The following is a 24,527-nucleotide window of genomic DNA, read 5'->3' as shown; positions in this document are numbered from 1 at the left end:
GCCTGTGACACGTTGAAGGCATTTGCCTCTGCACACCCACTGGGTTAATGAGCAGGCTTTTCAATTAGAGGTGATTTTCTCTGAGGAGCTGCTGGATGAGTTGGCCCAGCTGCCTGGGTGCCTGCTGCTCTCACTGGCACTTTCTCTGTCCCTCTCTCTCTCTCTATTTCTCCCTTCCCGTACAGCCCCCCCCTCCTCTCTCCATGTCCCTGTCCCCCTCTCTCTGCTCCCTTCTGTCTCCCTTTCTCTCTCTGTCCCCCTCTCTCTCTACTTCTCCCTTCCCTTACAGCCCCCCTTCCTCTCTCCCTGTCCCTGTCCCCTCTCTCTGCTCCCTTCTGTCTCCCTTTCTCTCTCTGTCCCCCTCTCTCTCTCTCTCTATTTCTCCCTTCCCTTACAGCCCCCCTTCCTCTCTCCCTGTCCCTGTCCCCCTCTCTCTGCTCCCTTCTGTCTCCCTTTCTCTCTCTGTCCCCCCTCTCTCTCTCTCTATTTCTCCCTTCCCTTACAGCCCCCTTCCTCTCTCCCTGTCCCTGTCCCCCTCTCTCTGCTCCCTTCTGTCTCCCTTTCTCTCTGTCCCCCCCTCTCTCTCTCTCTCTCTCTCTCTCTCTCTCTCTCTCTCTCTCTCTCTCTCTCTCTCTCTCTCTCTCTCTCTAATTCTCCCTTCCCTTACAGCCCCCCTTCCTCTCTCCCTGTCCCTGTCCCCCTCTCTCTGCTCCCTTCTGTCTCCCTTTCTCTCTCTGTCCCCCTCTCTCTCTCTCTATTTCTCCCTTCCCTTACAGCCCCCCTTCCTCTCTCCCTGTCCCTGTCCCCCTCTCTCTGCTCCCTTCTGTCTCCCTTTCTCTCTCTGTCCCCCCCCCCTCTCTCTCTCTCTCTCTCTCTCTATTTCTCCCTTCCCTTACAGCCCCCCTTCCGCTCTCCCTGTCCCTGTCCCCCTCTCTCTGCTCCCTTCTGTCTCCCTTTCTCTCTGTCCCCCTCTCACTCTCTCTTATTTCTCCCTTCCCTTACAGCCCCCTTCCTCTCTCCCTGTCCCTGTCCCCCTCTCTCTGCTCCCTTCTGTCTCCCTTTCTCTCTCTGTCCCCCCTCTCTCTCTCTCTCTCTCTCTCTCTCTCTATTTCTCTCTGTCCCTCTCTCTCTCTCTCTGTCTCTCTCTCTCTCTCTCTCTCTCTCTCTCTCTCTCTCTCTCTATTTCTCTCTGTCCCCCTCTCTCTCTCTCTCTCTCTCTCTCTCTCTCTCTCTCTCTCTCTCTCTCTCTCTCTCTCTCTCTCTCTCTTTCTCCCTCTATTTCTCCTTCCCTTACAGCCCCCCTTCCTCTCTCCCTGTCCCTGTCCCCCTCTCTCTGCTCCCTTCTGTCTCCCTTACTCTCTCTGTCTCCCTTTCTCTCTCTGTCCCCCTCTCTCTGTCCCCTTCTCTCAGTGGCGGACTGGGACAAGGAATAAGCTAACACACCCAAGCAGGAATGCATGAACCTAATCCAGTGATGTAATATATTTTGGGTTGACAATTAGAATATAGTTGCTGTAATTTACTGTCAAATAGGACTTTTTTTCAATAGAGATGAATTACACACATGAATTACACGAACCAGTGGCGACCCATTATTCAGGGCAGGTGGGGCTCGTTTTGAATACCACATTTTCAGGGGGGGAAAAACATACAAAACAGCCCCACCTGTATCTTTTATTAATGTTTATTATGAGTATTTCTGCAAAATCACAGGATGTTTTGGAATCAAAACATTACTGAATTGTGTCGCTGTACATTTCAAAAGTGCTAAACAAATAGTTACATTGACTACGTCCGTCCTAGCTCGCTCAATAAGGTCTTAATCAAAATTACGGATTGCCTCTTATCCGCTTGTCGTCTCCTTATGCCATAGTTTATACATCTCAATTGTCAGTAGAAACCACATTTGTTTAAGCAAGTCAGCCATGGCAGTAAATGAGGCTGAAGGATATATTTCGCTGCCAGACAAGGCTCCACTGATAGCCAGGTGTAGCAGTGGTAAGATGTTAGGCTGCTGTTGGGACAGCTTTTAGTAGGCCCTAACAGTTTGTGGCAGTGGTTGTCTACTATCCAATAGAGCACCACAGTGGCAGTATCATAATACTCATGAAACTTGTCGGTCAAACAGGGAAATCGTTTTTCCACCATTCATTTTTCCCATAAGGGCTGTGTTTCATGTAGGGTTACGGTGTGACGTTTTGATAACCATGCAAATCTCTCTTGGGCAAGGTGACTTTTATCAATATATTTGGATGTATTTATTCTCAGATTCGAACATTAGACATCATGCAAAACTACAAATTCCTGCAAGCTCCTGCACGTCATCTCTACCTGACACCTTCGATAACAGGTATTGTGTCAATTTAAAACATGCACAAGACAGTTCACAGAATTGTCCATTTAAAGAAATGTTGACCATTTATGCATTACTACATTTAGCTAACATTAGATAGTTAATCCAGAGAGTGTTATCTTTGCCTTGATTCGGCAGTCTCGTCCAGATCATCATTGAATTTATAGCTCTTTATGTTAGCCACATTAGCAGCTAATTAGCATTTCATTTTTGGGGAGTAAATACAGGCAAATATATTGATAAAAGGCCCCTTGTCCTGGATAGATTTACATGGTTCTAAAAAAAGTCACGCCAGGGTAACCCTACATGAAACACAGCCCTTATTTGACATATTTCTAAAATCCCCTATGGGAAAATGAATGGTGGAAAAACAATTGCAACCATTTCCCTGTTTGACCACTAGGTTTTATGGGTATTATGACTCATACTGTTGTACTCCATGAAGCCTATGCCCTCGCAATTGTCAGTGAGTATTTCCTCTCCATATCTCAAAGCCATATCAAATAACTTGGTTTTAAAATAGTTGCTATTGAGCTGAATACTGAGAGTTGACAAAGGGACGAAGCTTACAAAGCTGTGTTTTTATAGCAATTTCATTTTGAAATTTTATACGATCAGAACATATTTTTCTCTCAAACGCATGGGGGGAGAGGAGAGTGGCTTGCTCATCATAGCAGCAGGCCCCAGCGAGGCCACAGGCCCAGCGGAAGGCAGACACTTTCATTACAGGAATCATGAGGATAACGCACTTCACTGTTTGACCAAATCAAGGTTTTAGCCTCTGAAAAGGTTTTGAGTGAGGTGATAATGAAGAATGTGCTATTTCTACATTAATAGGCTCCTTTCTGTTGTTTACCATCTATGATTCTGGCTGTCTACCTGATGACAGAGTCAGAGCAAGTCTCTTTGTTGATGCCGCATTTGTTGACCTTGAATGTGAATTTGCGGGACCTCGGCTCAGCCTATCAGAAAACCGGGCCGTAGCCCATTAATGAGCCAAAGGCTATTTATAGATTAGTATAACAAAGAAATTGCACAAAAATCTTTCCAAAACAATCTTAACAGGCCCACGGGCAGCCGGCAATGTCACCTTTTGTATTGTTTCCTTTCTATTTAAAAAATACATTTTGTGTCAATTTCAACCAGCCCACCAACCCAAAAATGGTCCAGTCCATCTGACATTTGCCAGAATTGCCAGATTGCAAATCAACCCTGCTCTCTCGCTTTCTCCCTTCCTCTCTCTCAGCTTCTCTTTTTCTTCTTTCTCCCATCCCTTCATCTCCCTTCATCCCTCTTTCCCTCTCTGTCCATCCTAGTGATTTGTGGCAGACAGACAGACCTGGTAGTTATTAAACAGAGCTCTGCAGGTATAACACTCTCCTGGTGGGCAGGCTGGAGAGCACAGAGAAACAGAGGGGAAACAAAGGTGTTTTATTTGTCTTGTTTGCATGGTTTCAGGCTGTGGGGCACCGGGCGTGTGTGTATGTGTGCATCTGTGGGTGTTGCATGTGTGTGTGTTTGAGGGTCAGGGGGTTAAACCTCTTGACGGTCCCCCTTTTCGTTTGCATAAGTGATTAGGCTCTAATCAAAAGCGAAGCATCAATTCCCTTCCCCCTTAAAGGAGAGTCAGGTAAATGGAGGAGAGGAGCGAGGGATGAGGCAGCTTTATTACACAGCCATGGCACAGGAAGTGCTCTAAGAGGCTGTGACCTTGGCATTCACCGTCAGCGCCGCCGCATCCTTCAGCTCTCATCAGCAGCAGAGACGTTAGATGCCAGAAATGGGGGGTGACAATAACAACTAGACGCTAGGCTGCTGTGAAAGCGAGAGGAGAGAGAGTCTCTATAGACAGAGACGTCGTGATATTCACCAGGCCCATTTGAACCAGTAGTGAAATAGAAACGTTATTGCCACATCATGGAATAGCACTAAAATGGCTGTTTTCCTAGAACTGTGAAAGTCAAAGGGGAATAGATAAATAAAATACACGAAGACATGCAGCACGAACTGTAAACACTGTTGTCTCAACATCCTTATTGTTGTTTTAGAAATGTGCACACATATTTACAATAGCCATAACGCAGCAAACATTCTACCAAAGAACCAGATGTTCCATGCCAATATGAGACACACTGTAATGGAGACGTGTGAGATAAAAATAGGCCTTGGTAAAATGACATCACTCGCGCACACACACACACACACACACACACACACACACACACACACACACACACACACACACACACACACACACACACACACACACACACACACACACACACACACACACACACACACACACACACACACACACACACACCTCCATTTGACCTCCTCTGAAGCGTTGTCCCCTCTGAGGATTGCAGGCAGTGCTTCTCTTCTCCTTTCAACAGTCCATTTTTAACCTCCCAAGCAGAGTGAGCTTTATGCTAAACCCCCAACGCTACAAGGAGGGAAAAAAGGCTTTTCACCTTACATGTCCAACACCAAGGTCGTTTGGCACTACAGTATCTGAAAATCACAGGGAGAAAAAAAGGGCCACATTGTGCCTGGTGCTGAGGCAAGATCATTTTACAGAGTGCGCCAGGGGATTAAAGGAAGGCAGTAAAGTTAACCTTGGAGCAATCAGACCTCCTCTCTACCTTCAACTAGTGCCAACATGGAAGCAGGGCTGGGGCTGGCAAACGTAACACAGTGCCTGTTTACTAGCCAAGCCAAGGCCTGGACTGACGACAGATAGCACTAGATCTGCTGGGGTCCGGCCACACAGGAAACAGCTAGAGGGTTTGTTCTTGCTTTTTGTCTTTTCATTTGATTTTTTATCGGTGTGAGGAGGTGGAGGAGAAGCAGGCAGGGGAGGAGGAGGAGGGAGGAAGAATTGTCTATGTCATCACCATGGAAGGCATGTGCATGGCCTGTATGGATTAGAGAAAGCTAACTTGGCATTTCATTCTCTCATTCATGTAATGAAAACTCAAATTCAAGGCATACAGTATGACATGCGTACAGGTTCCGATGTGTACACAGTAGAGAATTGCCTGGAGGAATTATATGTTTTAATGGTGGTGTCATACATTCGGTTTGAGTAAAATAAAATGTTACTGTTCAAATTATTATTATTTATTTGAAAATGTGTTTGTTTGGGGTTTGGAAAACTAACTCACTATACTTTAAAATGACTAAAACCAAAGGGAAAATGTGCAGTAATGATAATGGACCTACATTCATACAGTTTGACTGTCCAGCTGCTAAGAATCACAGAAATGAAAGACAGTCAAAGATCATTGAACATTCCCCAAAAAATTGATTTATTTCTGCAAATTTTGACGCAGACTAAATATAAGCCCTCCGGACCTGGTCTAATCATAAGACATTTTCAGTGCAGCCCTCCGGACCTGGTCTAAATATAAGACATTGTCAGTGCAGCCCTCCAGACCTGGTCTAAATATAAGACATTGTCAGTGCAGCCCTCCAGACCTGGTCTAAATATAAGACATTTTCAGTGCAGCCCTCCAGACCTGGTCTAAATATAAGACATTGTCAGTGCAGCCCTCCAGACCTGGTCTAAATATAAGACATTTTCAGTGCAGCCCTCCAGACCTGGTCTAAATATAAGACATTGTCAGTGCAGCCCTCCGGACCTGGTCTAAATATAAGACATTTTCAGTGCAGCCCTCCAGACCTGGTCTAAATATAAGACATTGTCAGTGCAGCCCTCCGGACCTGGTCTAAATATAAGACATTGTCAGTGCAGCCCTCCAGACCTGGTCTAAATATAAGCCCTCCAGACCTGGTCTAAATATAAGACATTGTCAGTGCAGCCCTCCAGACCTGGTCTAAATATAAGACATTTTCAGTGCAGCCCTCCAGACCTGGTCTAAATATAAGACATTGTCAGTGCAGCCCTCCGGACCTGGTCTAAATATAAGACATTTTCAGTGCAGCCCTCCAGACCTGGTCTAAATATAAGACATTGTCAGTGCAGCCCTCCGGACCTGGTCTAAATATAAGACATTGTCAGTGCAGCCCTCCAGACCTGGTCTAAATATAAGCCCTCCAGACCTGGTCTAAATATAAGCCCTCCAGACCTGGTCTAAATATAAGCCCTCCAGACCTGGTCTAAATATAAGCCCTCCAGACCTGGTCTAAATATAAGCCCTCCAGACCTGGTCTAAATATAAGCCCTCCAGACCTGGTCTAAATATAAGCCCTCCAGACCTGGTCTAAATATAAGCCCTCCAGACCTGGTCTAAATATAAGACATTGTCAGTGCAGCCCTCCAGACCTGGTCTAAATATAAGCCCTCCAGACCTGGTCTAAATATAAGACATTGTCAGTGCAGCCCTCCAGACCTGGTCTAAATATAAGACATTGTCAGTGCAGCCCTCCAGACCTGGTCTAAATATAAGACATTTTCAGTGCAGCCCTCCAGACCTGGTCTAAATATAAGACATTGTCAGTGCAGCCCTCCAGACCTGGTCTAAATATAAGACATTGTCAGTGCAGCCCTCCAGACCTGGTCTAAATATAAGACATTGTCAGTGCAGCCCTCCAGACCTGGTCTAAATATAAGACATTTTCAGTGCAGCCCTCCAGACCTGGTCTAAATATAAGACATTTTCAGTGCAGCCCTCCAGACCTGGTCTAAATATAAGACATTGTCAGTGCAGCCCTCCAGACCTGGTTGAAGACTGAATGCATGCCCCAGGACACCTTTGTTTGAATCCCTTTCCCCTGGTATAGTAACAGCACTGGATGATTTCTCCAGTCCCTCACCAATTTACACCCATTCATTATTAATTCCCTTTATTCATCTGTGTCGGTAATATTCCTTCTGAATGTGGACGTTTGTTTGCGACGCCGTTTGATACGTATTCACACTGCTGCTGGGGAGTACACCGAGATGCTCTGACTATAGAGACAACAAACCTGCTGAAATACTGTACTGATGTTCTCCACTCCACACTCAACCGATGTTTGACACATTTACATTTACATTTAAGTCATTTAGCAGACGCTCTTATCCAGAGCGACTTACAAATTGGCACTGCTCACAGATGCAGTGGGTTCTTGTATCTTTGTATGAGCATGGGGCTAAGGCCCCAAGAACAACAGCCAGAGACTGCAAACAAAATGTAACATTTCAGACAATTGAAGTTAAATCACCAAAAAACCCAGCAAAGCCCCTACATTGTCATAATTACTAGAGTACACTGGTGTTTCATATCTAAATAAACATTACCTGACTCCTATTTGAAAGACACAGTAGGTTCTAAATATTAAATTGACCATCCACAAGAAAAACACATACTCACTGAAGCACTGCTAGGTCCCCTCCTGTATATGTGTATATGAATACCCCTCCTGTATATGAATACCCCACCTGTATATGTGTATATGAATACCCCTCCTGTATATCTGTATATGAATTCCCCTCCTGTATATGAATGCCCCTCCTGTATATGTGTATATGAATACCCCTCCTGTATATCTGTATATGAATGCCCCTCCTGTATATGAGTGGGTTCCCACCTGTATATGTGTATAGAATACCCCTCCTGTATATCTGTATATGAACATCCCCTCCTGTATATGAATGCCCCTCCTGTATATGTGTATATGAATGCCCCTCCTGTATATGTGTATATGAATACCCTCCTGTATATCTGTATATGAATGCCCCTCCTGTATATGAATACCCCTCCTGAATATGAATACCCTCCTGTATATGAAAACACCCTCCTGATATGTGTATATGAATGCCCCTCCTGTATATGTGTATATGAATGCCCCTCCTGTATATCTGTATATGAATGCCCCTCCTGTATATCTGTATATGAATGCCCCTCCTGTATATGAATACCCCTCCTGAATATGAATACCCCTCCTGTATATGAATGCCCCTCCTGTATATCTGTATATGAATGCCCCTCCTGTATATGAATACCCCTCCTGAATATGAATACCCCTCCTGTATATGAATGCCCCTCCTGTATATCTGTATATGAATACCCCTCCTGTATATCTGTATATGAATGCCCCTCCTGTATATGAATACCCCTCCTGTATATGTGTATATGAATGCCCCTCCTGTATATGAATACCCCACCTGTATATGTGTATATGAATACCCCTCCTGTATATCTGTATATGAATTCCCCTCCTGTATATGAATGCCCCTCCTGTATATGTGTATATGAATACCCCTCCTGTATATCTGTATATGAATGCCCCTCCTGTATATGAATACCCCACCTGTATATGTGTATATGAATGCCCCTCCTGTATATCTGTATATGAATGCCCCTCCTGTATATGAATGCCCCTCCTGTATAATATGAATGCCCCTCCTGTATATGAATGCCCCTCCTGTATATCTGTATATGAATGCCCCTCCTGTATATGAATACCCCCCTGAATATGAATACCCCTCCTGTATATGAATGCCCCTCCTGTATATCTGTATATGAATGCCCCTCCTGTATATGTGTATATGAATGCCCCTCCTGTATATCTGTATATGAATGCCCCTCCTGTATATCTGTATATGAATGCCCCTCCTGTATATGAATACCCCTCCTGAATATGAATACCCCTCCTGTATATGAATGCCCCTCCTGTATATCTGTATATGAATTCCCCTCCTGTATATGAATGCCCCTCCTGTATATGTGTATATGAATACCCCTCCTGTATATCTGTATATGAATGCCCCTCCTGTATATGAATACCCCACCTGTATATGTGTATATGAATACCCCTCCTGTATATCTGTATATGAATTCCCCTCCTGTATATGAATGCCCCTCCTGTATATGTGTATATGAATGCCCCTCCTGTATATGTGTATATGAATACCCCTCCTGTATATCTGTATATGAATGCCCCTCCTGTATATGAATACCCCCTGAATATGAATACCCCTCCTGTATATGAATTCCCCTCCTGTATATGTGTATATGAATGCCCCTCCTGTATATGTGTATATGAATACCCCTCCTGTATATCTGTATATGAATGCCCCTCCTGTATATCTGTATATGAATGCCCCTCCTGTATATGAATACCCCTCCTGAATATGAATACCCCTCCTGTATATGAATGCCCCTCCTGTATATCTGTATATGAATGCCCCTCCTGTATATGAATACCCCTCCTGAATATGAATACCCCTCCTGTATATGAATGCCCCTCCTGTATATGTGTATATGAATTCCCCTCCTGTATATGTGTATATGAATGCCCCTCCTGTATATGTGTATATGAATACCCCTCCTGTATATCTGTATATGAATGCCCCTCCTGTATATGAATACCCCTCCTGAATATGAATACCCCTCCTGTATATGAATTCCCCTCCTGTATATGTGTATATGAATGCCCCTCCTGTATATGTGTATATGAATACCCCTCCTGTATATCTGTATATGAATGCCCCTCCTGTATATCTGTATATGAATGCCCCTCCTGTATATGAATACCCCTCCTGAATATGAATACCCCTCCTGTATATGAATGCCCCTCCTGTATATGAATGCCCCTCCTGTATATGTGTATATGAATTCCCCTCCTGTATATGAGTATATGAATGCCCCTCCTGTATATGTGTATATGAATTCCCCTCCTGTATATGAATGCCCCTCCTGTATATGTGTATATGAATACCCCTCCTGTATATCTGTATATGAATGCCCCTCCTGTATATGTGTATATGAATTCCCCTCCTGTATATGTATATATGAATTCCCCTCCTGTATATGTGTATATAAATTCCCCTCCTGTATAAGTGTATATGAATGCCCCTCCTGTATATGTGTATATGAATGCCCCTCCTGTATATGTGTATATGAAGGCCCCTCCTGTATATGAATGCCCCTCCTGTATATGTGTATATGAATTCCCCTCCTGTATATGAATGCCCCTCCTGTATATGTGTATATGAATGCCCCTCCTGTATATGAATGCCCCTACTGTATATGAATGCCCCTCCTGTATATGAATGCCCTTCCTGTATATGTGTATATGAATTCCCTGCAGGCTGGATAATCATGGAGCATCTCGTCATGGCAGTCCCTAGCATGGTGACAGTCACTCTCTCCCTCTGGCAACATTCCAAGCTGGGTATACTGATGCCAGGTGGCAGAGAGAACACAGGTCACTCATAACATGTTGAAATAAGGCGTGAAATCAAGCTCTAACATTTTCCATTGTAGAGATCTTTAGAGGAGAGTGAATGGTGACATAATTGCATAATGTTACCTTAACAAATCACATTTGGAGGATTGGATTTTTCCACAGTATAATAACTGGTAGAGTGATGATGCGGTGAGTGAGAGTGGGTGCCAGGACGGAATTCATCCCTTACTGAAGCCATTTGGGTTACAGAGAGTGACATGGCATTACAACATAACATAATCATCTTCAGGAACCCAGCTGAGATCAGAGAGAGAACAGTGTGTGTGTGTGTGTGTGAGTGTGTGTAAGTGTGTGTGTGTGTGTGTGTGTGTGTGTGTGTGTGTGTGTGTGTGTGTGTGTGTGTGTGTGTGTGTGTGTGTGTGTGTGTGTGTGTGTGTGTGTGTGTGTGAGAGAGGAGGGAGGCTGGGAGTGGGATGTGTGTTCGTGAGCCAACAGGGGGTCCATTACCTCACCCCAGCAGGCAGGCAGAGAAGCACACAGTGCCTAACAAGATGGAACTTACCAGGGAATTGGTAGCTGTAACTCGGGGCAAAACCAGTGTATCCACGGCCGTACGTTGCTACAATGTTTGGGTAACCTAGGAGAAGGGGGGACAATCAGGAGTTGTGTTAAACCATCTGGGCCTCCCTTCACCTTACAAACACACACACACACACACACACACACACACACACACACACACACACACACACACACACACACACACACACACACACACACACACACACACACACACACACACACACACACACACACACACACACAGCCCTGCTGCTGGTGCTAGATTGCAGATGAGTCATGAGGCTCAGTTTGAGCTGATGAGCATCAGGAGTGTTCCAGTCTCAGCCTGTCATGCTCTCCAGCCTCCTCCTCCCCAGCCTGTCATGCTCACCAGCCTCCTCCCCAGCCTGTCATGCTCTCCAGCCTCCTCCTCCCCAGCCTGTCATGCTCTCCAGCCTCCTCCTCCCCAGCATGTCATGCTCTCCAGCCTCCTCCTCCCCAGCCTGTCATGCTCACCAGCCTCCTCCCCAGCCTGTCATGCTCTCCAGCCTCCTCCTCCCCAGCCTGTCATGCTCTCCAGCCTCCTCCTCCCCAGCATGTCATGCTCTCCAGCCTCCTCCTCCCCAGCCTGTCATGCTCTCCAGCCTCCTCCTCCCCAGCCTGTCATGCTCTCCAGCCTCCTCCTCCCCAGCCTGTCATGCTCTCCAGCCTCCTCCTCACCAGCCTGTCATGCTCTCCAGCCTCCTCCTCCCCAGCCCGTCATGCTCTCCAGCCTCCAGCTCCTCCTCCCCAGCCTGTCATGCTCTCCAGCCTCCTCCTCCCCAGCCTGTCATGCTCTCCAGACTCCTCCTCCCAGCCTGTCATGCTCTCCAGCCTCCTCCTCCCCAGCCTGTCATGCTCTCCAGCCTCCTCCTCCCCAGCCTGTCATGCTCTCCGACCTCCTCCTCCCCAGCCTGTCATGCTCTCCAGCCTCCTCCTCCCCAGCCTGTCATGCTCTCCAGCCTCCTCCTCCCCAGCCTGTCATGCTCTCCAGCCTCCTCCTCCCCAGCCTGTCATGCTCTCCAGCCTCCTCCTCCCCAGCCTGTCATGCTCTCCAGCCTCCTCCTCCCCAGCCCGTCATGCTCTCCAGCCTCCTCCTCCCCAGCCCGTCATGCTCTCCAGCCTCCTCCTCCCCAGCCTGTCATGCTCTCCAGACTCCTCCTCCCCAGCCTGTCATGCTCTCCAGACTCCTCCTCCCCAACCTGTCATGCTCTCCAGACTCCTCCTCCCCAGCCTGTCATGCTCTCCAGCCTCCTCCTCCCCAGCCTGTCATGCTCTCCAGACTCCTCCTCCCCAGCCTGTCATGCTCTCCAGCCTCCTCCTCCCCAGCCTGTCATGCTCTCCAGACTCCTCCTCCCCAGCCTGTCATGCTCTCCAGACTCCTCCTCCCCAGCCTGTCATGCTCTCCAGACTCCTCCTCCCCAGCCTGTCATGCTCTCCAGACTCCTCCTCCCCAGCCTGTCATGCTCTCCAGACTCCTCCTCCCCAGCCTGTCATGTTCTCCAGACTCCTCCTCCCCAGCCTGTCATGCTCTCCAGACTCCTCCTCCCCAGCCTGTCATGCTCTCCAGACTCCTCCTCCCCAGCCTGTCATGCTCTCCAGACTCCTCCTCCCCAGCCTGTCATGCTCTCCAGACTCCTCCTCCCCAGCCTGTCATGTCACCTGTACACTGTCATTGATGGATAACCTTTCTATTAGAGCCCCGGCTAATTGATCATGAACGACACGGTGCTGCAAGACACTGAGTGGATGAGATTTGTGCAAGGACATTATGGATTAGAGAGTCTTTCTGATATGTGAGGCTACCTTGGTGCGCAACGCATCACCGGGGGCAAACTACCTGCCCTCCAGGACACCTACACCACCCGTTGTTACAGGAAGGCCATAAAGATCATCAAGGACATCAACCACCCGAACCACTGCCTGTTCACCCCGCTATCATCCAGAAGGCAATGTCAGTACAGGTGCATCAAAGCTGGGACCGAGAGACTGAAAAACAGCTTCTATCTCAAGGCCATCAGACTGTTAAACAGCCACCACTAACATTGAGTGGCTGCTGCCAACACACTGTCATTGACACTGACCCAACTCCAGCCATTTTAATAATGGGAATTGATGGGAAATGATGTAAATATATCACTAGCCACTTTAAACAATGCTACCTTATATAATGTTACTTACCCTACATTATTCATCTCATATGCATATGTATATACTGTACTCTACATCATCGACTGCATCCTTATGAAACACATGTATCACTAGCCACTTAAACTATGCCACTTTGTTTACTTTGTCTACACACTCATCTCATATGTATATACTGTACTCGATACCATCTACTGTATGCTGCTCTGTACCATCACTCATTCATATATCCTTATGTACATGTTCCTTATCCCCTTACACTGTGTATAAGACAGTAGTTTTGGAATTGTTAGTTAGATTACTTGTTGGTTATCACTGCATTGTCGGAACTAGAAGCACAAGCATTTCGCTACACTCGCATTAACATCTGCTAACCATGTGTATGTGACAAATAAAATTTGATTTGATTTGATTTGGGCGGGCCGTAATATCCGCTGAGATACCACAGAACAGGCAAGAGGAAATACGATGGCATGATTGTAAAAAGTCACTCCAAAAGTGGCAAAAAAGAAAATGCTATTTGAGTCTGCTATTTGGGAATATACTTGGAATATGTTAAATTGTGCCATATTTGCTGAGGCAGAAATTTTTAATCATGATAGTTCAGAAGTGTTCCTTTAGCTCCCAAAGTCTCCTATTTCATAGCTTCTGATAGAGCCGTGACTTTTTCAAGGGAGTGTGTGTGTGTGTGTGTGTGTGTGTGTGTGTGTGTGTGTGTGTGTGTGTGTGTGTGTGTGTGTGTGTGTGTGTGTGTGTGTGTGTGTGTGTGTGTGTGTGTGTGTGTGTGTGTGTGTGTGTGTGTGTGTGTGTGTTAAAAAACACCACATCAGCAGTGTTGGATCCGTTGGAGCACATCCTGGTCACAGTGGAAGATAAGAGGGAAATAAAGTGGGATGGGACCCAACACACATGCTGCTCTTGTATGGTTGCCAGATTGGAGGCAGGAGCTGTCACAGTCCAACTGAGTCTCAATAGACACTTGAAGGCAGATGAGCTGTTGTTTAAATCCTGCTACAGTGCCCTATCTCTGCTCACAAACAACAGCAGTTTACTTGCACATTTTGTGCATGTATGTGTGCATGTGTTTGTGCGTGAGAGAAACAGAGAGAGAGAGAAACAGAGAGAGAGAGAAACAGAGAGAGAGAAACAGAGAGAGAGAGAGAAACAGAGAGAGAGAGAAACAGAGAGAGAGAAACAGAGAGAGAAACAGAGAGAGAGAAACAGAGAGAGAGAAACAGAGAGAGAGAAAAGAGAGAGAGAGAGAAACAGAGAGAGAGAAACAGAGAGAGAGAAACAGAGAGAGAGAAACAGAGAGAGAGAGAAACAGAGAGAGAGAGAAACAGAGAGAGAGAAACAGAGAAAGAGAAGGAAGTAAATGCAATATAGTGGTTCCTACTGGGTTCTGACACGCTAGACTCGATAACATTTATAATCACACAGGTCATACAGCTCAAGCTGAGTGACCTCATTTCCTCCATCCAGACCTGGTTTCCTTCTCACTGGCCTAGAGAGATACTGGAATCTATGAAATGAGCACTTACTGATCACACTGAGCTTCTGACAACATGTGTATATATATACACTTCTGTCTACATATTACACTGATATTGGTTCTACCTCAAACTGTGTGGACCAGGTTTGGTAGCCATACACTGAATGTGAGCTATTTATTTATTTGTGTGGATATTTAAAGATGTCTATGAAGCTTTTTTGACTAGCAACTGCAACTTAATTCTGTTGTTTAACTGTGTGAGCAGGGCTAAATGAGCAGTTCTTTTAACTGTGGAATGCTATGCAATGTTAACAGACCGTAGCCTCTAAACTAACGTCAGTACTACGTCAGGACTACGTCAGTATCCATGCACTGTTTATTTCTCCTCTTAAAGAGGAGTAAATGCCAAAGGCTAAATATACATGACATGGGCTTTTCCTCTGACATGTAAAGAGGTTGCAGAGAAAGAGAATATGTGTGTTTGGTGGGGCTCTATTGACAGTGTGAGATTAACACAGAAGCAAGCCAGCACCTCGGGGTTGGAGTGTGTGTGTCTGTGTTGCTGGTAGCCATGCCTCGTCAGCAAAACAAACAACAGCCCAGCTAGGGCTGTGGCGGTCATGACATTTTGTCAGCCGGTAACTGTCGTGCAGCCTCAAGGTCTGCGCTCAACTCAGCCTATCAGTGCTTGCTGTTGTCTGCAAGAACACGCACAGACATTAACACACAGATTTGCAGGCACTCATGCACACTCTCAGTCATATTCCAGACATACAGATGTACACATTAACACATACACTAATTCTCTCCTCCGTGGCTCTGCTGTCTGCAAACGTTAGGCTACAATGAATTATACAGCTACATGAATACACACCTACACAGGTCTGCATAATGAAACACGCGCACACACACACACACACACACACACACACACACACACACACACACACACACACACACACACACACACACACACACACACACACACACACACACACACACACACACACACACACACACACACACACACACACGTTAAATGAACACATACAGTGCCTTGCGAAAGTATTCGGCCCCCTTGAACTTTGCGACCTCAGTGAGGTTGGATGGAGAGCATTTGTGAACAGCAGTTTTCAGTTCTTTCCACAGATTCTCGATTGGATTCAGGTCTGGACTTTGACTTGGCCATTCTAACACCTGGATATGTTTATTTTTGAACCATTCCATTGTAGATTTTGCTTTATGTTTTGGATCATTGTCTTGTTGGAAGACAAATCTCCGTCCCAGTCTCAGGTCTTTTGCAGACTCCATCAGGTTTTCTTCCAGAATGGTCCTGTATTTGGCTCCATCCATCTTCCCATTCCTGCCCTGCTGAAGAAAAGCAGGCCCAAACCATGATGCTGCCACCACCATGTTTGACAGTGGGGATGGTGTGTTCAGGGTGTTGAGCTGTGTTGCTTTTACGCCAAACATAACGTTTTGCATTGTTGCCAAAAAGTTCAATTTTGGTTTCATCTGACCAGAGCACCTTCTTCCACATGTTTGGTGTGTCTCCCAGGTGGCTTGTGGCAAACTTTAAACAACACTTTTTATGGACATCTTTAAGAAATGGCTTTCTCCTTGCCACTCTTCCATAAAGGCCAGATTTGTGCAATATACGACTGATTGTTGTCCTATGGACAGAGTCTCCCACCTCAGCTGTAGATCTCTGCAGTTCATCCAGAGTGATCATGGGCCACTTGGCTGCATCTCTGATCTGTCTTCTCCTTGTATGAGCTGAAAGTTTAGAGGGACGGCCAGGTCTTGGTAGATTTGCAGTGGTCTGATACTCCTTCCATTTCAATATTATCGCTTGCACAGTGCTCCTTGGGATGTTTAAAGCTTGGGAAATATTTTTGTATCCAAATCCGGCTTTAAACTTCTTCACAACAGTATCTTGGACCTGCCTGGTGTGTTCCTTGTTCTTCATGATGCTCTCTGCACTTTTAACGGACCTCTGAGACTATCACAGTGCAGGTGCATTTATACAGAGACTTGATTACACACAGGTGGATTGTATTTATCATCATTGGTCATTTAGGTCAACATTGGATCATTCAGAGATCCTCACTGAACTTCTGGAGAGAGTTTGCTGCACTAAAAGTAAAGGGGCTGAATAATTTTGCACGCCCAATTTTTCAGTTTTTGATTTGTTAAAAAAGTTTGAAATATCCAATAAATGTCGTTCCACTTCATGATTGTGTCCCACTTGTTGTTGATTCTTCTCAAAAAAATACAGTTTTATATCTTTATGTTTGAAGCCTGAAATGTGGCAAAAGTTCGCAAAGTTCAAGGGGGCCGAATACTTTCGCAAAGCACTGTATTTACTCCTCAGGCATCACATCCCTGTTGTGCATATTGAAAAGCAACAATGATGAACTGCGAGACATAGGAACCTGTCTCACAGACATTTTTCCAGGTGGAAAAAACAATGTCTTTGCACAACTATAGAGTTTGGCTGATATGAGAGGAGTGTGTGTGTGTGTGCACTTCGCCCTGCCTAGCAGGTGAGAGGATCACAGTGTGCTTCTGCTTTCCTCCAGGAGGCGGAGCTAGGCTAGACAAAGACATCCAGACAAGAGGGGATGGAGACATGGAAACAGGGGGATCGGGGGAGGGGGTCTGGCTGTCGAGACGAGGCATGGCGGTGGCCAACAAGACCGTGCATCTACACATGCACGCACACACACACAGGAGATAGGAAGTGATTGGTCTGACATGTTTTCTGGCTCTCCTCCGTCTCTCCCGTCTTCCTCTCGGTGTATACCTCAGTAAATAAAGGCTGGCCCCACTAGCTGCCGCAGAGCCTCAGGGCCTGTGTATTAATATGCATACTAATGCCCTTTTTTATGGCCCAATAGTTCAGATTCACTTTAAAATCAATTATGCATCTGGTGAAGCCACACTGTACAGGGCTTTAAATGTGTATTAATTTTAGCAAACATACATGCAGGCCCTAACACAATAAAGATAAATGGCTCGATTAGGTGTGGTAAACAAAGCGAACAGGGTGGGGGTTGGGGGGGGGTGTTAATGAGATTTTGGCAAGTAAGGAATTAGGGTTCCTTAAATAATGAGCCTTGTTGATTTTTGTATGCAAATTAGCAAACGGAATGTTTCGCTGTCCTGCTTTTCCAATTTCATTTAGATAAGGAGTTTCAGTTCGTACTCCCTCTCATTCTTGTGGAGTCTCTTCACATTAGAGCTACCCTCCTGTAGGTTTTCACTCCAACCACAGTTGTAACTAACCTGATTCAACTTATCATCCAGCTAATTATTAGAATCAGGTGCTCTAAATTAGGGTTGGAGCGAACCCCTACATGAGGGTAGCTCTCCAGGAACACAGTTGGAGAACCCTGCTCTAAACTGTGTCTGTTGACAGGGTATTGACAAAATCACCTGTAGAGAAACTTGACACATCTCTACCAAACTAACCAGGCTGAGTTAGAGTTTGGTGCCTCCAGCAGACTTCAGGAACTACAGCTGGAGGTTTGTGGTGGAGAAATTAGAGAATGAATAATGTTGATGAACTATCGTAGGAGACAAGCCCTCCTCTCCTCTAATCCCCCCCAACAGATGAAACCCTGTGATATCCATACCCTATTATTCAGCAATCTTCAGGTCTGGCAGATGAAATCATACATTTATAATTTAACATTACTTCAATTTTCCTCTTCATTTACTTCTGTAATGCATAGCCCTGCTTGGATGAATTTGGGGGCTGGGAGAATGGGGGTTTGGGGGGGTGGGTGGGGGGTTCGAGGCAGTGGATATGGTAACGGAACTGTCTGAATATCAATAGAATATTTCATGCAAGCCCCTATGAGGATGCTTCATCAAGCCAAATTACGGGAAGGGCGACCTATCCTGCAGCTTCCATTAGCCGTCATTCGGATTCAGCACCCAGCATCAAACTATTTATTTGCTTCAGTTACTTTGAGCAGACGATCAATCTAACAGTAATTATCTCTTGTCACTAACGCTGGGCTGAAGCTCTGAGGAGAGCTGGAGAAGGGAGGAGGGAACTGGAGAAGGGGGGGGGGTGGGGGAGCCTTCTCAGGATCCTTGTTTCCTGTCTTTTCCTTGTCAAATCTACATGAAAATGGGGGAACACGCTAAGTGAATGGCTGTAAGGGAGGGGATCTTTGTATAGTCGTGAGGATGGAGGAAGGAAGGTGAGTCTCCAGCAGACCATTGCTGGCAGCATTTCCTGGAATGAGCTCTCATCTAGCTGATGTTTGTAAATGGCAGCAACTTGTAGGAGTCATTTCACTGTATTTCCCCTTGCCTTGTTATTCCTTCATTGTGTTTTGAGGAGCGTGTCCTGTTAGTTACATTCCTATAGATAGTAAGTGGCTGAGAGTCTCCGTGTCAGGCAGAAATCACTAGCACTAGCACAGAATCAGGATTGGTAAGCGAGTTGGTGTTGGTATCAGACAGTGTGAGAGAACATGTCAGTGGTGGAGAGAGACACAGCTAGTCCGTGTCAGGCAGAGTGCCCTTCCTGTCCTGCCACAGCACTAGAAACAATGGTAATGTCAAAGTCTTGGTAAGGGTCACTTGGGACATGTTGGTGGGCTACTTTTGCTAAGTGCCATATTGTGTTTTGTCAATATTACCATAAGGCCCCATTCATTCTGAAAATATGTCTTGTACCAATCCAAGTGTACTCACTCAGCATGCCCATCCCCAGCATGAAGGCATCCATGGTGTAGGGCAGGCCCCTGGCCCTGCCTCGCGTACCTGGAGGGAACATCACCTCCTTGGGCTGGGCCTTCTTGCATTCTACCTGTGGACAGGACACAACCAGACGTACATCTGTGACAAGTTCCCTCACAGTACACAGGATGAACATAGACAATACATTAATAGACATTGAATGCATTCAAGGAATATGGCAAGTGTCAGAGGTTTCAGGACAGACAACGAGACACACATCAGTCATACGTGAAAAGACGTCTTACTGTACTTGAGATGAACATACAGTACATACTGTAGGCACTGAAATACATGAAAGGAATATGGAAGTGTTGACCCCATGGCACACAGGGTTTTCAGAGTAGCGCCATCAGGTGGACCACCTGACCATCAAACCTAACATCTTTCATTTTGGGCTAAATGAAGAACAGAGAAGGAATCCTTGCGTTACCTTCCCATCTCCTCACAGCTGAAATGAGCACCCATGTTTGCTTGTTGTCTTATGTCAGGGCTGCTGCATCTCCAGGTAAAGTTTGCAGGATGCTCTCTCTCTCTCTCTCTCTCTCTCTCTCTCTCTCTCTCTCTCTCTCTCTCTCTCTCTCTCTCTCTCTCTCTCTCTCTCTCTCTCTCTCTCTCTCTCTCTCTCTCTCTCTCTCTCTCTCTCTCTCTCTCTCTCTCTCTCTCTCTCTCTCTCTCTCTCTCTCTCTCTCTCTCTCTCTCTCTCTCTCTCTCTCTCTCTCTCTCTCTCTCTCTCTCTCTCTCTCCACACGACTGCTTCCACCCCAGGGCACTATTAACCCCCATCACATACACACCTCCATCACCTGTTCTGCCGTTTACATTTGCTCCCCCCATCTACACACACACACACACACACACACACACACACACACACACACACACACACACACACACACACACACACACACACACACACACACACACACACACACACACACACACACACACACACACACACACACACACACACACACACACACACCGCTGTGCTGACTGACATTCCATCCTCCTAACACGATGCTTATTGCTCTTATACCAGGGCTATCAAAAACATCCTAAAACACACCATGGCCATTGTGTTATTGAGGTACATTTATTTGTTTCAATGGCTATGCCATTCTCTTCATTATCCTTCAATCAATACATTGAAAACACTAACAATGGTAGAGCAGACAGAGGCTATGCTAGAGGCCATGCTAACCTTCATCCTAGCCTCTAATTAAACACAATGGTAGAGCAGACAGAAGCTATGCTAGAGGCCATGCTAACCTTCATCCGAGCCTCTAATTAAACACAATGGTAGAGCAGACAGAAGCTATGCTAGAGGCCATGCTAACCTTCATTCTAGCCTCTAATTAACCACAATGGTAGAGCAGACAGAGGCTATGCTAGAGACCATGCTAACATTCATCCTAGCCTCTAATTAAACACAATGGTAAAACAGTAGCTGTCTATAATTATATCAGCATCAGGCGGGTGAAGAGGGGGGCAGGCGTAGTGGGCAAGGGGAGCAGTAGTGGGTCTCTGCCCGCTGCTGGCTAATGGCCGTGGAGAGCTGGTCGTGATCGGGGTGGGTGTCATCAGTGCCAGCAGAGCGGTGGGGCCAGGGCCCGTTAGTTAAGAGGCTTGATGGGCGCTTCCCTGTTATTACTTAACTAACTATATGGATGGCTCAGGTTTCAACCACTGCTGATGAGGTCCTTCAGCTCTTAATGAAAATATGAAGGGGGGCAAATGGTGTGGGGGAGTGAGGGGGTGGAGGGATGGCTGGCGTTCTTATCAGGGCAGTGGAGAAAGATGAGGGAGGAGAGAGGACAGAGTATGACAGTGTGTGATTCTCTGGTAACTTCCGGCGCCGACAGAGATGGCCTCGCTTCGCGTTCCTAGGAAACTATGCAGTTTTTCGTTTCTTCTACGTGTTATTTCTTACATTGGTACCCCAGGTCATCTTAGGTTTCATTACATACAGTCGAGAAGAACTACTGAACATAAGAGCAACGTCAACTCACCATCAGTACGACCAAGAATATGACTTTCGCGAAGCGGACCCTGTGTTCTGCCTTTCACCCAGGACAACGGAATGGATCCCAGCCGGCGACCCCAAAAAACTACTTCGAAAAAGGGGAAAAAGCGGTCTTCTGGTCAGACTCCAGAGACGGGCACATCGTGCACCACTCCCTAGCATTCTCCTCGCCAATGTCCAGTCTCTTGACAACAAGGTTGATGAAATCCGAGCAAGGGTAGCCTTCCAGAGGGACATCAGAGACTGTAACGTTCTTTGCTTCACGGAAACATGGCTCACTGGAGAGACGCTATCGGAGACGGTGCAGCCAGCTGGTTTCTCCACGCATCGCGCCGACAGAAAAACATCTTTCTGGTAAGAAGAGGGGCGGGGGCATATGCTTTATGGTTAACCTCTTGCTCCTACCTGGCACGCAGGCATCCCATCTAGAGATCTGGAAATAATAATGTGCTACGCTAAATGCTAATAGTACTAGTTAAAACACAAACGTTCATTAAAATACACATGCAGGGTATTGAATTAAAGCTACACTCGTTGTGAATCCAGGCAACAAGTCAGGTTTTTAAAATGCTTTTCGGCGAAAGCATGAGAAGCTATTATCTGATAGCATGTAACACCCCAAAAGACCCGCAGGGGGACGTAAACAAAATAATTAGCATAGTCGGCGCTACACAAACCGCACAATAAAATATAAAACATTCATTACCTTTGACCATCTTCTTTGTTGGCACTCCTAGATGTCCCATAATCACTATTGGGTCTTTTTTCCGATTAAATCGGTCCATATATAGCCTAGATATCGATCTATGAAGACTGTGTGATAAACGAAAAAAAATAGCGTCTTATAACGTAACGTCATTTTTTTTTAATTAAAAAAGTCGACGATAAACTTTCACAAAACACTTCGAAATACTTTTGTAGTGCAACTTTAGGTATTAGTAAACGTTAATAAGCGATCAAATTAATCACAAGACGAAGTATATTCTATAGCTGTCCGTCTGGAAAAAATGTCCGGGTAGAATCTCAACCAAAATATCCAGTCCGAGACCTGAAGAACTGCGCTGCCTTGCATCTGTTTGACCAAGAAACAAAGAGTAGGCAAATGACAAGACTCTAGACAACGTGTGGAAGCTGTAGGTATTGCAACCTCAGCCTCATTAAATGTGGTTCACCTTTATCAATGGGTTCAAGTCGCGCAGGGATATATTTTTCCATTTTCAGTGACCAGATTTTCCTGCACTTTTCGATGAAACGCACGTTCTGTTATAGTCACAGCCGTGATTTAACCAGTTTTATAAACGTCTGAGTGTTTTCTATCCACACATATTAATCATATGCATATACTATATTCCTGGCATGAGTAGCAGGGCGCTGAAATGTTGCGTGATTTTTAACAGAATTTTCAAAAAAGTAGGGGGTAGGAGTAACAGGTTAACGTGACGTGGTGTGGCCAAAACAACATACAGGAACTCAAGCCCTTCTGTTCACCTGATTTAGAATTCCTCACAATCAAATGTAGACCGCATTATCTACCAAGGGAATTCTCTTCGATTATAATCACAGCCATATATATTCCCCCCCAAGCAGACACATCGATGGCTCTGAACGAACTTTATTTGACTCTCCCAGTCTGTTGTTCCCACATGCTTCAAGAGGGCCACCATTGTTCCTGTTCCCAAGAAAGCTAAGGTAACTGAGCTAAACAACTACCGCCCCGTAGCACTCACTTCCGTCATCATGAAGTGCTTTGAGAGACTAGTCAAGGACCATATCACCTCCACCCTACCTGACACCCTAGACCCACTCCAATTTGCTTACCGCCCAAATAGGTCCACAGACGATGCAATCTCAACCGCACTACACACTGCCCTAACCCATCTGGACAAGAGGAATACCTATGTGAGAATGCTGTTCATCGACAACAGCTCGGCATTTAACACCATATTGCCCTCCAAGCTCGTCATCAAGCTCGAGACCCTGGGTCTCGACCCCGCCCTGTGCAACTGGGTACTGGACTTCCTGACGGGCCGCCCCCAGGTGGTGAGGGTAGGCAACAACATCTCCACCCCGCTGATCCTCAACACTGGGGCCCCACAAGGATGCGTTCTGAGCCCTCTGCTGTACTCCCTGTTCACAAACGACTGCGTGGTCACGCACGACTCCAACTCAATCATCAAGTTTGCGGACGACACAACAGTGGTAGGCTTGATCACCAACAACGACGAGACGGCCTACAGGGAGGAGGTGAGGGCCCTCGGAGTGTGGTGTCAGGAAAATAACCTCACACTCAACGTCAACAAAACTAAGGAGATGATTGTGGACTTCAGGAAACAGCAGAGGGAACACCCCCCTATCCACATCGATGGAACAGTAATGGAGAGGGTAGTAAGTTTTAAGTTCCTCGGCGTACACATCACAGACAAACTGAATTGGTCCACCCACACAGACAGCATCGTGAAGAAGGCGCAGCAGCGCCTCTTCAACCTCAGGAGGCTGAAGAAATTCGGCTTGTCACCAAAAGCACTCACAAACTTCTACAGATGCACAATCGAGAGCATCCTGTCGGGCTGTATCACCGCCTGGTACAGCAACTGCTCCGCCCACAACCGTAAGGCTCTCCAGAGGTTAGTGAGGTCTGCACAACGCGTCACCGGGGGCAAACTACCTGCCCTCCAGGCCACCTACACCACCCGATGTCACAGGAAGGCCATAAAGATCATCAAGGACAGCAACCACCCGAGCCACTGCCAGTTCACCCCGCTATCATCCAGAAGGCGAGGTCAGTACAGGTGCATCAAAGCTGGGACCGAGAGACTGAAAAACAGCTTCTATCTCAAGGCCATCAGACTGTTAAACAGCCACCACTAACATTGAGTGGCTGCTGCCAACACACTGACTCAACTCCAGCCACTTTTAATAATGGGAATTGATGGGAAATGATGTAAAATATATCACTAGCCACTTTAAACATTGCTACCTAATATAATGTTTACATACCCTACATTATTCATCTC

General features: G+C 46.1%; 1 protein-coding gene across 13 annotated transcripts in view; it reads right to left on the bottom strand.

The window, feature by feature from the left end:
* Window positions 1–24,527, bottom strand: part of LOC124005825 (RNA-binding protein Musashi homolog 2-like) — a 385,933-nt gene that overhangs the window by 68,608 nt on the left and 292,798 nt on the right. For all 13 annotated transcript variants that reach the window (XM_046315408.1, XM_046315404.1, XM_046315406.1 and 10 more), the window contains exons 9-10: window positions 19,446–19,560; window positions 11,055–11,129 (exon numbers count right to left, since the gene is read on the bottom strand). In XM_046315408.1, the coding sequence (XP_046171364.1) occupies window positions 11,055–11,129; window positions 19,446–19,560 (190 nt within the window). The remainder of the gene's footprint in view (window positions 1–11,054; window positions 11,130–19,445; window positions 19,561–24,527) is intronic.

The sequence above is a fragment of the Oncorhynchus gorbuscha genome, linkage group LG19 (assembly GCF_021184085.1).
Source record: "Oncorhynchus gorbuscha isolate QuinsamMale2020 ecotype Even-year linkage group LG19, OgorEven_v1.0, whole genome shotgun sequence".
Lineage (NCBI taxonomy): Eukaryota > Metazoa > Chordata > Actinopteri > Salmoniformes > Salmonidae > Oncorhynchus > Oncorhynchus gorbuscha.
The sequence above is the reverse complement of the archived record's forward strand: the minus strand, read 5'-3'. Positions and strand labels throughout refer to the sequence as shown.